This window comes from Balaenoptera ricei, chromosome 4 (genome assembly GCF_028023285.1).
Source record: "Balaenoptera ricei isolate mBalRic1 chromosome 4, mBalRic1.hap2, whole genome shotgun sequence".
Classification (NCBI taxonomy): Eukaryota; Metazoa; Chordata; class Mammalia; order Artiodactyla; family Balaenopteridae; genus Balaenoptera; species Balaenoptera ricei.
The window spans coordinates 14,046,524-14,064,812 of NC_082642.1; the positions used below are offsets into that span (position 1 = coordinate 14,046,524).

Here is an 18,289-nt window from a genome sequence, read left to right on the forward strand (position 1 = left end):
CAATTACTAAGAAAACAGCAGAGCCTATGGTAGTGTTATCTTGATCTTTTTCAAAAAGCATAAGAATATTAATTCAAACAGAACTAACCTGCCACATGCAAGATGATCTGAAGAATCATCACTGTCTGTGCCCTGGAATTCTGGAAACTTCGTTGTTGGTGGCAGACTATTCCTTAGTGAACCACATTGTTTTGCATATAGGACAGAGGAGATTTGTGATCCGTGGCAGATTCTGTGGATCCTGAATGTCTGGACCAGGAGCTTTACAAAGAGAAATCCACAAATGTGGCATTACTGGGAATGGCTGTATGGTTTCTTCCTTCAAAGACACGTGTTTAGTTTCTTTTCTTTTTTGACTGAACATATAAAAACAGCACACAGCTGTAGAGATAGGACAAAATTCTTTTTGTCTTGTGCTTTCATTTATTCTTGTTAAAAGAAAAGCAATTGATTCAGAGTTTAAATGCTGCTCTTGTGACTACCAGTTATATAAAACCAGAGAGAGAGACAGTCATATAAAAAATTATTTCTTACTTCTAAACTTAAAAAAAAATCCTTGTGAAATCATTTTCAGTCTGTCCCCATCACATTGCTAGGCTTTGGTTGGAAAGGAAAAATCTCACATGTGAGTGAGGTTATGATTCAGGAATTGGCTTTTTGAATTTAGAAAATGTTGGTGATGTAAGGTGATCTGCTTTATTATTAATCTACAATTCACCTCTTATGCAGCTTAAGAAGACTTGTTCTAAACGATAAGATCATGACTCAAGATCTCAGAATGACTGATAGCAGGTTTGTCCGATATGAAAGTTAATTTCATGGAATGAATCATTTAAAGACAGTAAGAGTCGATGATGAAACCACACTCTGGAGTTTGAAAAGAGACGAGGCTGCTTTAAGAGAGAAACAGGAAGTTGTAACTAGAAGCCATCTGAATACTAAGCCAAGGCAGAATGCTCATGAAGTAGCAACTTAAGTGGCAGTGTTATCCTGAAATCCTCAGGCAGCCAGACCGTCTTAGGCAAACCTTGATAAAACAGTCCTTATCCAGGTTTTTATCTAAGGAATCCCAAGTAGACTGGAAAATGGAGAGACAGCAAAGGTTCATGTCAGAGAGGGACGAATATCAGTTTCAACATCAGGGAGCGGTGGAGCTGCTTGTCTTTAATTTTTTGCTCATCCTTACCATTTTGACAATCTGGTTATTTAAAAATCATCGATTTCGCTTCTTGCATGAAACCGGAGGAGCGATGGTGTACGGTGAGTGCAGAAACTGTAGGATTGATGTGAAACTTGTTGCTTGGGCGTAATTAGAGACTTGTGTGCTCAGATCAAAGTACCGAAACTGGAGAAAACGTGCTGATTGAAATGTCATTAGCTTGATGAAAGGTGCTGCAGCATAATGAATGCTCATCTCTATCCAGATGAGCTGCCAAAATTTGCCTTGTCACAAGAGTAAATGTCACAGTCATGTTCTCACGCGGCACATAATGCGAGTCTGTTGACAGATGCAGGTCCATTGTCATGTGGGGAGACAAACAGGGCTAGCTGTTTGTTTTTGTAATGATAGATATTGGGAAGTCACACAGAGCAGCCTTCTTTCACTGGAGGGGCTGATGAGTCCTAGAAATAACATCACTTAAACATGTATTGAGTAAATCCTCTTACATCAGCTAGTTTCAAGAAGAAAACTTGAAGAAACGTATGTATTCCACCCCTACTATTGGAGTAATTTTGTTCAAATCGATTTTAATTATATGAGCATGTTTTATTTTCTTATAATACACAAGTTTCTTTATGCAGTGCTCTTCGTTTCTTAGCCCGATTTCATAATTTCTAGTTTATAATTATTGTTATTATTAGTATGATTTACTATGTACCTTCTTTTTTGGAGGGAGGGACAAGGTGTGGAAAAGAATTTAACCTTTTAAACTCCCAAGGTATTGCTCTTTCTGTGCAACTTACCACATCATTCCTTTCAGAAAGCTTAATAAAATGTGACAGAGATTATCCAGTCTGTACTCGCATCTTTTAAAGTAAAGTGTAAGACACTGGTAGTTTTAAAACTGATTTGATTTATGAAATAGTTTGCTTTACCACTCTTAGCCTGATAATGGATAGGAACTTTGAACACAATGGAAACAGCTGAGGCATTGTTATAAGTCCTAGTAAAGAATATACTTTTATATTTCACTTCCCTTATTTTGGAAGTCCTAAAGCCTTTTATACCCCTGAGGTTCAAGGAACAGGATCAGTGCACATTTTATATGCTAACCATATGATGTCCTGATGATAACAAAGTACAGTCATGATTTGAGACCATAAGAAATCGGATGCCTTAACTGGATCCCACTGTGAGATACTTGAGCTAGAAGGCAGAAGTTTTAGGCTAAGCAGTGTAATTTCTTTCAGGAAGCTGATGTGCTGGTCCATTCAGAGCACAGTTAAGTTCCTTTCCATTGAGGGACTTAAAACACATAACAAAACTCTCATTTGAGGGGAAAAACTTACAGTCAGGTTAAAGAGAAATAGTCAAAGAGAAGGGAAGTGACACCACCAGATGTAAAGCCCTTGGCGCCAGTCACTGCCCTTCTCCACCATCAGTGGACCAGGCTTTCTACTGACTCTTCTAATAAATAATCAAAGAGGATATAGGATGTAATCTGAGAAGCCAGAAACAATGTAATTCTTGGCATTAAATTAAAGGGCTATATATAGTTTAGCAAAACAACACTGGTTTTAAAATTATAAACCTTTATTAGAGGGAAAGATTTCTTCATAGCCCTGAATTTGATTGAACTATGACTGATTTACCAATTTCAGCTTATCTATGATGGAGATACTGTTTTGTAAAACTTTTGATTAAATTTTGGTGACCTATTAAAATTCAGACATACTTTGTACTCACAACACATAAATGTAACTTTTACTTTTTAACATGAAAATTCCCAGATTAACTTGAATCCTTAAAAACTGCATGAAATACTTTTAAGTTGTGGTTGAAGTCATAAAATATTAGCACATTTACTGTATAGCACAGGGAACTATATTCAATATCTTGTAATAAACTATACTGGAAAAGAATTTTTAAAAGATTTGGTTTTATATATACATATATATGTGTGTGTGTGTGTGTGTGTGTGTGTATGTATATATATGTAAAACCGAATCACTTTGCTGTACACCTGAAACTAATGCAATATTGTAAATCGACTATACTTCAATAAAGAAGAAAAAAAAAAATTAGCACATTGAGCAATAGTTGAGATAGCGTTTCTCTAAATTGCTATTCTTAAGGCAGTTTAAGCTTAAGTTTTGTGTGGGATTAAGTTGAGATGTCTGATTTCTGTCCTTCTTTTATAAATTTTTTATATGGGAGTTATTGAAAGCAAGTTCTGAAACACTGCAATGTCTAAGGATTATAAAAATTATGGAGACATCCATATATACGTATAACTATCCCATTACTAGAATTTTTAGTATCCTTGAGTTATCTTGAACTGTATAAATCAGTGAAAAGACTTTTATTTTAGTGTTGTTTAGTTTTTTTTTTATTGGCATAGAATTATAATTGTTGGAATTTAAGGAGATCTTAAAGGTTATTTTCTCTAGCCACCTCATTATACAGAGGAAGAAACTAAATCTCAAAGAAGTGAACTTCCCCCAAACTGAATAGCCACTCATGGCGGCGTCCATGTGATTTTACTCATCCACATGTCTAATAAGGTTCATGTTCATCTCAAAAGAGTTCTCACTGATAATCTCTGAAAATAGTCCATATGGATAGCACTGGTGACATCTCATATTTCTTCTTCAGGGATGATCTAAATGTTATGTCTAAAATATTTATTAGGGACTTTCTGTCAGTGATGTAATAAAATCGTCTGAAATGACTACAGAGAAATAAGATGGGACATTCAGATAAACCTTTTTTTGTTGTTTTATTGGAGTATAATTGCTTTACAATGTTGTGTTAGTTTCTGCTGTACAACGAAGTGAATCAGCTATATGTATACATATATCCCCTCCCTCTTGGACCTCCCTCCCACCTCTCCCCAACCCACTCATCTAGGTCACCACAGAGCACCGAGCTGAGCTCCCTGCGCTATACAGCAGGTTCCCACTAGCATGGTGAGGGGAAGGGAGATGCCAAGTGAATGAATCTCCCAGTAGCTATAATTGAATTTGAAATTCATATATTGGGAAGGAGTCAGAGATTGTAAGTCCAGCATCCTCATCTCACAGGTAAGGAAATGAAGACTTAGAGATATGAAGGTCATGTAATTAGCCACCAAGCTGGGCTATCTATCTCTATTAAGAGATGCTGAAGATATTTTAAAATAAATAAATTCTTTCAATGATTGTCGTAGAGAGAAGATGTATCTGTGAGATCCAGATGCATCCTCATATTGTTTATGCTTTCAAGATTAGTCAGATAGATTCTCTTTTCCAGAAAGTCCAAAAGAATGAAATTTCAGAGTAAGACCAAATAAAGGCCTTCATCACCAGAGGATGGAAGCCGTGGCTCTTGCGAGAGTTCTGCCAGGGGCCTGGTGATAATCAGTGGGGAAGAAAAGAAACAAAACTATGGTTCACGTTGAACTTTTAAAAGTTTTTTTTTTTATCTTAAAGGAGATGAACACGTGAAAGTAAACTGTACTTCAGTCATCTCCATCTTACAGACAGATATGCTTGTAATGAAACACCTTCTAAAATTGCTTGGTCCTGTTCCTGACGCTTATCAATGAATTTGACTAACAGTTCCCCTACTGGACTGACTACTGCTCTTACTCTCGTCAACTATTTGTATAACGTTTCATTTTCCTCTGTATCAGAACCATAAATATTTTTCTAAGGCACTGGATTTCCTGTTTCAGCCCAGCCAGCCTTTTGCCTTTCTGTCACTATTCCGCCGATATGTTTCAGTTATCCTTTAGAAGACACACTAGATGTTGATGCATTTTATCTGTATATGGGGAAATCCAATTAAAAAATTTTAGGGAGCAGGGTCTTAGGAAATGAGCAATTAAATAAAAGTGAGGAGAAAAGTGATCAAACAGAACATTTAACTGCTCTTTTATAGTTATTGTTATAGGAACAATTTCCAAGTTGTTAACCTTATATGAAGTATTGTAGAGGCCAAGAAAATCACGGGTGGTGTTTGGTTTGACTCTGGAGTTCATTGGAGATAATTCTGATACTCCAGATACAAATAATCTATCTTTCTTGGTATCAAGCGTCCTAGGATGCTTTTAAAAATTAGTGGCAGCATTTTAACAATATTTTTGCTTCACCAGGAACAGTGGTTGGTAATTGTGTCTCATGACATTCTACAGCTCTCATTATTTCAAAATCAAAGGATTAGAATCCATAACTGGCTTAAAGTATAAGCCATGATGATATTCATTTAAATTGGACTAAAAGCTTAAGAGACTATTAATGGTCAAAATATTGACTGGCAACAGATGGTGCACTTAGCGCTGCTCGCTTAGGGCCCTGTATCCATTGCTCGTTGTTCGTAAAAGAAAAATTGCTTCTTGTTCCCTGATAGCATTAACAATTCCATTACACATCACTGGGAGCTCCCTTACTTTGTAGGATATTCATAATGCCATGCATTTGAGGGTTGGGATCTGAGTTTAGGGACAAAACAATTTAAATCCCTTAGAATTCTACCTTTGATTTCACAGCCTTAAAATATAAGGGACAGTCTCCAAATACAAGGGGAAATCTTGCTCACTGTTTAGTGGGCTGAAGAGAAATTTTAAGCCACAAAGTTTAGATTTTGAATTCATTAAACTATATCATATTAACGTATTAAACTATGTCTGATCCTCTAAGAATATATTTAGCAGTTTAGTAAGGCCAACTGAGTTCACTCAACAGCCTGTTTTTCAAGATTTAAAGAAAACATAGTTACATAGTCAAGCACTAAGGTTTTAAAAGCTATTTTTCTTAAAAAATCATAAGGCATTAATTTTATCCTAGCACTGCTTGGAGGTTCCTCAGGATAAAATTGGGTTGGTGGACATGGTGTTGCTCTCCCCTACTGATGCATTTTACTCTGCTTCAGTCCAGCCCTGCCTCCTTGACTGCCAGGCCCAGAAGAGATGTTGACTGCCACTTCACACCCTTCTCCCCGCCTGGAAGGCCCTTCTGAGACTTTTTACGTATTCAAATGTACCATGCTTTATGGAGAAAGCATTGGATGCTCTCTTGGGGATTTGGGTTTTTAAATCCTTATGATTTTCTTTTTTTTCAGTAGCTAGATGCATTACTTTGGGCAAGTGATTTAATCTCTAGCCCTAGTTTTCTTATCTATAAAATGAGGAAGAAATGAAATAGATTTCACTACCCTTCCTTCCAGCTGCAAAAGTCCTTCAAAATTCAGGCCAAGACTGACATTAGCCATCAGGCAACTCTCAGCCGCTCCAACTCAAACCAATCGCTTTTTTTCCCAGAACGCTACCAGCCTATAATGACATCCGAGTCTTTCTCCCAGATGGGATTTTAATTAGTGTTATTTTACCATTCTTAGTTCTTCCAGTCCTGCTCTGATTTTATACGGAATGCTCAGTAAATCCTGTTGAATTCCTGTTAGAAAGGCAAAGAGAGAAAGTTATACCATCAGAACAGTGAGGTCTGGCTGTGGATTTGGAGATCTGTGGATGCATGTCATATGAAAACCAGAGTGGCTCTGGTTTAATTTGAAGGGATCTGCAGGAAAGGTAATTAGGGTTAAGAACCTAATGAATTAAACTTGCTTTCCCTCTTGGGGGAAAAAAGTTGGTTTTAAGAAGTTTCGGAGATCAGGGCAAGGTTTTCCATGCTGTAAAGTGTTCGCCAAAGACAGTTTGAAAAAGTGGAAAAAATCAAAGACGTATTGCTCTGTGTAGGTTTTTAAAAGTTGATTTTAAGAAAATAACCTCCTATATATTCTGCTGTGCTTCTGAATCACTAAGGAGCTACAGAGGAAGGCCGTAGAGCAAACTACTGTGTTGCCTCAAAGGATCCCATCTCAGACGCTAAAGGCTAATGAGTGTGCACATCAAGAAAATGAATTTTTGATTTAAACTGTTTATGGAGATATTATATATAGTCTAAATGGTTAGGCAAGTGGGAACATGATAAACTAATATTTGTTAAATATTTATGATGTCAAAGTAACATAATAAAAATAACAATATAACAAGTAACAATAATGAAAATAGCTAACACAAATAGCATTTACTGTGTGAATTATGCTGTCATAAGCACTTTACATATATTAACTCATTTAATCCTCACAACAACCATTTTTTATGTGGGGAAACTGAGGCACCAAAAATTAAGTAACCTGCTTAAGGTCACACATGTACTAGATACCTAAGCTGGGACTCATACCTTGGCAGTTTGGCTCCATAATGCCACTGGGTATCACAAACATGGGTGTGTTTGTGTGTGCATGTGTGTGTTGCACGGGGGAGGTATTGTCATTTTTATGTTACAGATGATGAAACCAACACTCAGAGACATAAAGTGACTTCCTGGTAACCACCAGGGCTGAACTTCAAACCCATGATCATAAAACCCATATTCTTTCACCTGTGTCACACATTTAGCCCTAGAAGCATTGCTGTTACTTAATAAATGTCTATTTTGTGCCAGGTGATAGTACTTTAGAAAGTTTATAAAAGAAAGACAGAGATTGAAAGATCTAACTACATACTAACCCTCATGGCTAATCATCACCATATCCATGCAGAATAGGCCTGAGGATCTTCAGTTTGTACACAAGGAAACAGAAACTCAAAAAATTTACAACTATGGCCAAGGCTGCCCACAATAATTGGGAGAAACACCATTTTTGGAAGCTGGTGCTCTCAAATTCTGGCCACAGTTGTCCTCTCATCAAAGTCTGCTGTTGGTATTTAGCTCTCCCAGGAAGTCAGAAGTGAGGAGAGGTTGGGAAAGGGAGGTGGGTCGTTAAGTTTTCTTTTTACCTTGAGGCCTCAGAAACATTATACTGTCCATAGCAAAAAGCCCAGCATGGGAAAGACAGTGGGAGCAATATTGTGAAAGCACATCCATGCCAAGCAGCTGGGTTGAAATGTCCCAGTGAGAGTGATGGGGCTGACCCGGAAACACCTGCCCCAGCATCAGAGAAGGCGGTGTTGCAAGGCCACAGTGATTCTGGTTTTAAATGCCTGTGGTTGTCCGAATGGGTGGGGAAGGAACTGCAAATGCCTTATTCATGTGGAGTGTGCAAAACTAGGCTTTCATCTAATCTTAGTTTAATGGAATTAAATTTTTGGAAGAGACTGAAGATAAAATTACTTATACCTCTGGGCTCTCCAAGCGTGACGAAACCTGTGTGCATGAACCTGAGGTGACATGGATTTTGATGGAGTCCTGTGACTGTGACGGCAGTCGTATTGGTAGAAACTGCTGCCTTACAAGACAGTGCTTCTCACAGTAGGGTTCCAGAAGCAGCAGCAGCACCTGAAAACTTGTTAGAAATGGATATATGTGGCCCCCAACCCAGCCTTATTAAGTCAAAAACTTGGAGTCCAGCAAAGCAGCGTTTTAATGAAACTTCCAGAGGTTTCTGATGCACTAAAGTCTTAGAACTACTCCACTAGGATAATGAAACATGCAGTTTCTAGTTTTGTCTCCTTTCTTTTCTCCTATCTTTTTTCTTTCTCACTTCATTACCCTGCTGTGATGAAGACAGAGTTTGGGAGACAATCTCCATGTATTGGAGAGTCCCTTCCTCTATCGCTATCTAGAATACTTTGTGACATTTCCACCTCTGGTTTGAGAAAATATAGGTTATTCTGTGTAAACATTATAAAAGAAATCATTTTGTTTTAGTCAGTATTTATCTAGTTAGATATCTCTATATTTCTTTTGTAAACTTCCTAAGATGATTTCAAGGAAGGGTATTAGCTACATATAAGCTGTGGCTGAGATAGTTTCTAGAGAAAAGTTACCTATAGTGCTATGTTAGGAATCCCGGAGTGCTGTGAAATGTGTGTGTTTGTGTGTGTTGTGTGCACGAGTGTGTGCATGTGTGTGTTGTCTGGTATGCACCAAGGATGGATGTGCACATCGGGCAGCCTACCATGGTGGAAGATCTCATGGTTGGGGCTCTGTCATTTCGCATATGACTCTAACCTGTGAGAAGATAGAACTTTAAATGGATGAAGCATCCCAAGGTGGAACAGCTTCATGGACCACTTTCCACCTTGGAATATCATGGGATACTCTTGCGGGCAGATGCCCCGCAAGACAGACCTGTTCTGAAATCTTTATGGGATACTTTTCTTCAGCAAAGCAAGTTGATAGTGAGCCAGCACAAAGCAATAAATTATGTCCCTTTTAACAACACCCACACTTTCCTTTAGTCCTTTGAATTTGGAAGGTTGGTGGGAGGGCAGAGAGAGAACAAAAGCCCTAAATAGCCAGAAGGCATTGTATATTTTTACTTTTAGTTCTATCCCTGACTAATCTCAGTGTAAAACTAAACTGCTAAAGGAAAATGTTAGGGAATGCATTTAGCGTTTGAAACTCAAACCCATATCATCCCCTCTAAATCAGTGTTCTGACAAAGGCTTTGATAAGATGGTAGAGGTGGATAAATATCAAGTAAACAGTTAAAAATTGTAGCCATAACACGTAATGTCTAATATTTGTGAATACTATCTTACAGTTAAATGGTGTCCACTGATTTGGCTTCCTTAGAATATTTATCACACCCTTTCCTTCTTCATTTCCACATTTGGATCCCTAGTTCATATTTTTTTAATCTGAGTGACTGAAATAACATCTTAGATTCCCTGCCTTAAAGAGTCTCCCACTATAAAAAGTCTTAAGAGTGGTAAAGAACACTCTTCCTTGGCTTTATTTTATTCCTGTCATCTTGAAATTCCTCTACTCAAATTCCTTTGCTAAATTATTTTTCACATAAATAGACACTATTTCTGATGTTAACTTCCTCTCCATGTTCCCACTGTATCTCAAGTCTCTTTTCTCTCTTCGGATAATTTTCTCCAAACGCTCTTTCCTCTGCCCCGAAACAGAACAAATCTGCCTCTCCAAAAGGAACTCACTCTGTTCTTCCTCAGGATCTTCTTGGCAACCATCTCTCCCTCTTGAACACCCTCTTCTTCTCAGCTGCACGGGGGTCCTTGATCTCAGGTGCCCTAGTGGGCCACCCAAACTGCTCGATGTTCCTGATTAGCACCCCACTTATTGATTTCCATGTGCTTCTCCCTATAAAGTCCACGCCCTCTTCTCTCCCTTGCAAATCCTGTGCATCCTTAAGGAGCTCCTCTGCGAAGCCTTCCTTAACACTTTAGGGGGTGGAGTTAGTTGATCTCTCCTTTAGGGTTCTTTGGGACTTTGTACATTCACTTGTTAAAAAAAAAACTGTATCTGTTAGGATGTGTTCAACTGCTAGTCACAGGAACCCTAACTCAAACAGACTTAAGCAGTATGGCAATTAATTATCTCCCATAACTAGAAGTCTGGAGAAGAGTAGTCTTCAGGGCTGGCTGATTCAGCAACTGCTATTGTTTTCAAGGATGCAGGTTTTTTTCATTTTCTCTGCTCTGCCATTCCCAGTGCTGACTTCAATGCCAGGCTGGGAGCAAGGTGGGCATGGCAGTTCCTGGTGTCCTGACCAGGCACAATAATAGCCTGAGGAAGAAGAGAGCTCATCTCTCCTCTGCCCCTCTTTTAGGATGTCAAAACTTTTCTTAGAAGCCTCCTAGCAAGCTTCTCTTCACATTTTATTGACAGGAATAGAGTTACATGCCTTCTAGTACCAATTATCAGCAAGGGGAATAGAAACACCCTTGGACCTGAGAGAGAGGTCAACTTACCCTGAGCACATGTGAGGAGGGATGGTTAGCCGAACAAATCAGGGTTTTGTTGGGAAAAAGAGGGGATAGATGCTGAGTTGCCAATCAGCAGTGTCTGATACCCTGATTAAGTTGAAATATCATATTACGTAGCTTAAGGATTTATCTTGTTTTTTCAGTAAGAGACAATACCTCATTTATTTAGATTATTCTTGGTAGCCACTCCGTGCATAGAGAGTGAAAGAACTACAAAACTCAGTTCTTCAATCTTCATGTATTAACTACATTTTCTTGAGGCTCCTAAATTCTCTCCAATGTCATGTGGCATTTAAATATACCTGTGTGATAGTCTGATTAGACACGTGTATAGTTGGGCTTGTTGCTTTGTGTGACTCCTACAGGAAGAGAATCTGAAAGGAGCCCGCTGGAGTGTGCCATGTGGTGTGGCAGTGTGTGTGATAGTGTGTGAACACAATCATTGGTCTGAACATAGCCAAAGAGATTTCAACATGTTGTGTTTTAAAAACCATCCTGTTATCCATTTCATTACATATAAATATGATCATTATATCTAAAAGTAAATCCCCATCTATATGCCTCTGAGAAAATTCTCTTTAGGATAACATTTCAGCATCATGTAGAATGACTAAATAAGATGCAGGGGAACCGGTTATGAAATGCAGGCTTAATATAAGAAGACACTTAGGAAACCCTTGTACCTTATTCTCACTGGAAATCAGGATCACAGGATTGGGCAGAAGGAAGAGGCCTGGTAGGATTAAAATATTTTAATATTTTATGATCAGGGCCATATTTATTCATTTTTATAATTCCCACAAGTCCTAGAGCAATGCCTTCCATGTCTGTAGCATGAAAGGAGAAGGAGGGAGGAAGGGATTGGGGTTTTCTCATATTTTCAATGTGGAGAATGGAGAGCCAGTCCAGAAAGCGGAGGCTCATATTTCTAAATGGTTCGTATTCTGAGTGCTCGTGAGGCTCTTTCTTCCTTCCTTCCTCCGTCCCTCCTTTCCTCTCCCACAGACATCACCATGTCAACTGTATGTCAGGCATCTGCTGTGAGAGTTGTATTGCAAGCTCTGTAAGGACAAGGACATCACAACATTTGGCGTGATGCTCCTTACATGTGACATTTTAAAATGTCACTGACTAACTACATAAACTCAGAGGATCCTTTTCTTCTTGAATCCAAGGGAGTTTGTGGACTTGGAGAAAGTTGAGTTATAACTGCCTAAACTGTTTGGCTTTTCTAGAGAAAAAAAAGAGATGAAGAATAGCACAGCTTCTGCCCTAAGCAGTCTCATTATCCAGTAGGGGTGACAAAGCCAAAGTCTACAGAGCAGTGCTGAACGATATATATCTTTATATAAAATGGGGCCAAAAAGGGTGTGGTGCAAACTATAAGTACTCAAAGATTAGGGAACTTAGTGAGTACAGGCTGCATCAGAGCACAGGTCCCCCAGCTGGGACTTGAGATGGACTTTGTAGGATTGTGAGGACCTTAGGGATGCGGTCTGTTGTCCAAGATCTGTCTTGGGGGTCTGTGTGCTTCTGGGGCAAGGTCAGCGTTCACTAGAAAGCAAGTTCCCACTACTGTCACCCTAGTTGCCCAGATGCTCAAACTTGTAGACCCAGGGGATGCATCTGGACTAGAGTTTCTGCTTGGAGAAGGTAATGCCACCAGCCGGCCAAGTGACAGAGCTCAGCAAAGTGTCATGCTGGTGAGGATACAACCTGGGGTCAGGGCTATGCACACATGTGTTGGTGGTATTGCTTTGCTGGGACAGGCTGCCTCCTTTTCTCCCCGGGCAGGTAGGGTTCTGGTTCATGGCTTACCAAAGAGAGTACTGGTTTGTGTCCATAAGTCATGGTAGACAGTCCCCTCTTTTCTTCTTCTGTGTAAAAGTGGTTGATGCTCTCTTTACCCTGTATCTTTGTGGGAGTATAGAAATAACCCCTTTTCATTAGCATTTTCTTCCTACTAGCAATCCTACTTTATCTGTCACCTGCTCTCATGCAATACTGGTCTGGAGCGTGTTAACTCAACATTCTACGTTTGTGTCAGCATACAGCTAAAGCTCTGAGTGGCTGTCAAAAGCATTATGAGGCTCTATGAGTAGGTGTCTGGCCTCCAACATTAAGGATTTTCTCGTTGCTGCTACTGCACACAAATGGGTGGATACATTTGTTAACCGAGTGCATGGTGAGGCTGCAGCTTCCCCACTGGCCCTCGTACTGTGCCAAGATGTTGATGCCTCTCAACCCTTGGGATTGGGGAGAAGGAGGGCCAGGGCCTTCTGTCTAGTGTGTTAATTTGGGTCCTCCAAGAAGCAGATGCTGGAGAGAGATTAGCTGCGCAAAAGGTTTATTGGGGGAAAATTCCTTTGAGGAAAAATGGGGAGGGAGACTGCGGATGCTGGGCCAGCTATCAGGTCTTGGAGCAGCCCAACCAACCCCTGTGGAGAGAGGGAAGGAGGGGAGGCTGCGTAGGAAAAGGTTTAAGCTGCGGTGCAATTCTAAGAAAGGTTGGGCAAAGCTGATGCGGAGTCTGAGCCATGGTGACCCTTCAGAGGAGTCCCATCTCCCTGTCTTAGTGCCCCTGCTGCGATCAGTCATTGGCTGGCTTCAGCATGACTGCAGTCGTGAATTCCAGACCATCGGTCAGACTACTCCTCATAGTGGGAGATCTATCTGCAAGGTGCATTTGCATGGCGATTACATCTGGTCACCTCTGGCAGCGAGCAGCTTACTCCACTTACTCCAGTGTGCCGCCTCTCGAAGGCTGGAACCAGAGATGGTACAGAGGGCCAGGCACCGCCATTTAGCTTTTGAGGCATTGTATGAATTTAACCACAGAAACCCAGGTACTAAGCACTTGTTATTATGACAAATACTTGTTTCCCCTGCTTGAGAAAAAACGGTGGACACTTCGTGTTTACTTCTTCTTACTGCACTGAAAGCATATTGCAAAAATAAGCGGCTCACGGCTCACCCTTTGGGAATTTTAGATATTATCAATACAGGTTCTCTCCATTCAAGCCCTATGCATGTAGTACCTTGTTTCCCTTCTTTATATTCTACTTAGCAGAAAACAGAGGTCATAGTATCATTCATGGTAATTGCCAAGTAACTTTTAGAAAACGAATCCTTCCTAGGATTCCACCAGAGTGTTGGAAAAGTGATGTTCTTACGCAGGCACCCTAAACCATGTGCAGTGTATGTGGTGTGTCTTCCCTTCTCTGTCCTGACTAGTTTTATTGTAGTCATTTGACACTGCACATGGAAGGCTGCCCACTGTTCTGTGTTGGGTCAAGTGCTCATGGTGGTTACATACCCATCACTTATTTTTTCTTGCTGGCAAAGGTTAAGATAAAATATTTCTCACTATTATGGGGGAGTGGGCCAAATACTGAAGCAGGAACAAGTAAGGTAAAAATATTTTTGACAGAAATCTGCTTTCATTCTCACCTATTACTCTAGTTCTCTACATTGCTGCCAAAGTGATAGATCTTATATGAAAATCTGACTGTTTTACTGTCCTGCCTAAAATCTTTCAATAGTTCTATATTACCATTGGGTTAAAAATAAAAACTTCTTAGCATGACAGAGGAGTCTTTTTATGACCTGGCCCCTGTGGTCTAGAGGTTTTCTCTCTCTTTGCCTCTGTCTCTGTCTCTCTCTCTCTCCACCTATTCTCTTCTTACTCCACTGCTGATTCCCTAAATCCATCAGATTTCTTAAATTCCTCTGTATTTATACATTATATTATTAGGTTATCCTAGTGACTTAACACAGAACCACTCACATTTCAGTGACTACACAAGTGAAGTTAACTTTTCACTCAAGTAACAGTCCAGTGCAGGTTTTCCTGGTTGGTGGATGGCTTTCCCCCACCTGGTGTCTCAGGGACGCAGACTTCTTCAGTGTGGTGACTCTACCTATAGGGCCTTTGTTTCCGCCCCATCCATCTGATAAATGGGGAAAGAGAAGGGGGAAAACTCACCTACTTCTTCAGTGCTCTGGCACACATCACTTTTGCTTATATTCCATCGGTGAGAACCCAACCAAATGCCAGAGAGCTGGAAACACAATCTCTGGCCAAGCAGCCACTTCCTGACAGCTATTCTACACGTCGGCAAACAAAATTCCTAGGGAACGTTTATCTGTCTCTGCCGTTACTCACGTGCTGCCACCCACATGTGCAGCCCGGATCCCAGCTCATTCCCTGATTCAGGTCATCTGGACAAATCTTATGTGACCTTTTAAGATTCATCTAAAGCTGTGCATCATTCAGAGAGCTTTGGAGTGCCTCCTCTCTATACTCGTATAACACAGGGTACTTACCAGCTGTCATAGCACGTGTCACGTTGTGTTATAATTGTTTGCTTATGGATCTTCATTTTACAGACTTCAGCTCCTGTAGGACTGGGACTGCAGTTTTATTTTAAGTCTATAAATGTCTGAAACAAAATATGCACCCAACAAATGTTTTATTGAATAAATGAAAGGCCATTAGATGACTAGATTTACAAAAGAGTGGTAAAACCTCCAACCTTTGATGTTTTAAAGAGTGAACTGTGGATTTATCCTAAAACAAATACATCAATCCTAATTTTAAATTGAGGAATGTGTGGACCTCTAAAGTTTCTTTGTGATTTTGTTAATAAATCCACAATATTAAGAGAGTTCACATTTATCAGATTACCATGAGCATCCTCACAGAGTTTGTAAACTCAAAAGTCAAGGATTGTCACTTGAGTTCAACTCTTTGCTAAGGGAATAGTGTATCATTAGAATGCGTTTGGCTGCAGGTAAGCAGAAACTTGATTTTGCATTGTTTGAAAAATTAGAAAATGTATTATGTCACATAACAGGAAGTCTAGAATTAGGGTAGCTCCAGGATAGGTTGATCCAGGGCTCAGTGAAGCCATCCAGGACCTGGGTTCTGTCTATATCTCAGTCCAGCCATCCTCAGTATATTGACTGTGTCCTTGGACTATATCCCCTCAAGGTCACAAGATACCTGCCAGCAAAAAGTAGAGAAGCATATTTCCTTGATCATGTCCTGAGGGAGAGAATAAGAACACTTGTCCCCTAACCACAGTATATAAGTGCAACCTTTTAGTCTGATGGGGCTGTCTCAGATATGTGCTGATCTGTGGACCAGAAACTTTCTCCAGGGGAATTCCATCTCCTGACTGATTAGATTACTCAGTATCTCTCATGGAGCCAAGGTTTTCTTGAGTACTTGCATGGATAGAAGAGGTGGGTAGCTCTTCTCTCCAAAATCTGTGGGTCCATTAGGAAGGAAAAAAGGAGAAGTATTAACAGTGTCCATCGCAAATATTTTAACAATACAGTCTGTTGAGCTGGTATCTATGGAAGAGTAAACAATTTTCTAAACCAGGCAACGACCCTTTCTTCTGCCACCTATACAAGTTACAAATCATATATTTGAAAGCATCTAGTAATGAACATTTTAAATTACATTTCTCCAGTGCAATTATTTATTCTTTATTTTAGGCCTTGTAATGGGATTAATTTTACGATATGCTACAGCACCAACTGATATTGAAAGTGGAACTGTGTATGATTGTGGAAAACTGGTCTTCAGCCCTTCAACTCTGCTGATTAATATCACTGACCAAGTTTATGAATATAAATACAAGAGAGAAATAAGCCGGCACAACATCAATCCTCATCAAGGCAACGCTATACTTGAAAAGGTAAGGATCCTCCCTCTCTGGTCACATATTTTTGTTTTCCAGTATAAATAATTGCATCATATATGAGCCACCATAAATAATGCATCCATACACCTACATATGCCCTTTTTCAACACCACACTAATGGGGCGATTTAGCTAAGTGGTTAATGCCTTGATATACTCTGATTGTAAGCTCAGTTGTCTGTATTTTTTTTCTAGAAGTTGCAAAAAATAATGCTTTTTATTATAACTGTTTTGCAAGCCACAGTTACATAAGGTAAAAAGATAATAGTAATTAAGTTGACTCTGCCTTTCATGTTACTTGATTCAAGTTTTCACATTTTTTTTTTTTTTAATTTTTGGTTGCGTTGGGTTTTTTTTTTTTTTTTTTAATTTTTGGTTGCATTGGTTGCTGCACATGGGCTTCCTCTAGTTGCGGTGAGCGGGGGCTACTCTTTGTTGTGGTGCGCGGGCTTCTCCTTGCAGTGGCTTCTCTTATTGCAGAGCACGGGCTCTAGGCACGCAGACTTCAGTAGTTGTGGCACACGGGCTCAGTAGTTGCGGTGCTTGGGCTCAGTAGTTGGGCTCAGTTGTTGTGGCTCCCAGGCTCTCAAGCACAGGCTCAGTAGTTGTGGCGCATGGGCTTAGTTGCTCCACGGCATGTGGGATCTTCCCAGACCAAGGATGGAACCTGTGTCCCCTGCACTGGCAGGCGGATTCTTAACCGCTGCACCACGAGGGAAGTCCCACATGTGTGTTTTAAGTGTTGTTGTATATATTACCAGCTGGCTACGCAGTTTAAATCTCCCTTAAGTCAAAAGGAAAATGGAGGAGAATAAAAAAATTTTCACTTGCAAGCCTTGATCTAGAATGGCTGACTTTTAGCTGCCCACACAAAACACTGGCCACTTGGCTGTTTTATACACTGACACACAGTCAATCTCAAGAGATCTTGACTCCATCAGTTTAGTTAGGGAATCTTAGATTGAAAAAAGAAGATTGTGAAGTTACTCATCTTTTAAAAATGTTTTTATTATTGCAAATGCGTGAATTGCTTCAGTTATTAGAAGGGAAACTTTCTTCTGCTCTCAGGACTCTGGGTCAGAAAACAGGTGAGGTTACCTTCTGTGGTGTCTTGTGTGCGGATCAGTCTTTGGAATAAGTGAATTTGTGTTTAACAGCACAAGTACATGCTAAGAATCAGGATCTTATGAGATTTATTCTAGATCATTTTGTGTTAGAGCCGAGAACTTCCTTGCTATTATGGAAGTGCACTTTATCAACTTTATCCCATATAAATTTAGTTTTCTTTTAAAATACACATTTTTTTTTCCATTTCGAGAGATTTGAGACAGGAGGGGAGATACATGGTCTGGATTTTTCTTCATTCAAGAAGAGTAATTTCTAGTGTTTTTTTTTTCACATTATCTTCCACTAGCACATTCTAGATTAACTTCCTCCTAGCACTTGGTGAGGGCTCAGGAAAGTCAAACTGATTATAATACTAGCCTAAATCAGACTTAGTAAAGTGAAGTGAAGCACAAAAAAGCAAATTAAATAATGTATTTCTGAAGTAAATAGGAGCAACTTCTAGATCTGCTATTTTGGATGATCTCTTCCATGAGATCTTTCTATTTACATGAATAATAGAAAACTATCTATCTTGAAATAATTTTTTAAAGTGACCTTGTTAGCAGCATAATTTAAACACTGTCTTCAG

General features: G+C 39.6%; 1 protein-coding gene across 1 annotated transcript in view; it reads left to right on the forward strand.

Moving 5' to 3' along the window:
• Nucleotides 1–991: 991 nt before the first annotated feature.
• Nucleotides 992–18,289, forward strand: part of SLC9A9 (solute carrier family 9 member A9) — a 536,019-nt gene continuing 518,721 nt past the window's right edge. Inside the window, exons 1-2 of the mRNA XM_059920157.1 lie at nucleotides 992–1,260; nucleotides 16,386–16,588. Coding sequence (XP_059776140.1) covers nucleotides 1,086–1,260; nucleotides 16,386–16,588 — 378 coding nt within the window. The 5' untranslated portion in view covers nucleotides 992–1,085. The remainder of the gene's footprint in view (nucleotides 1,261–16,385; nucleotides 16,589–18,289) is intronic.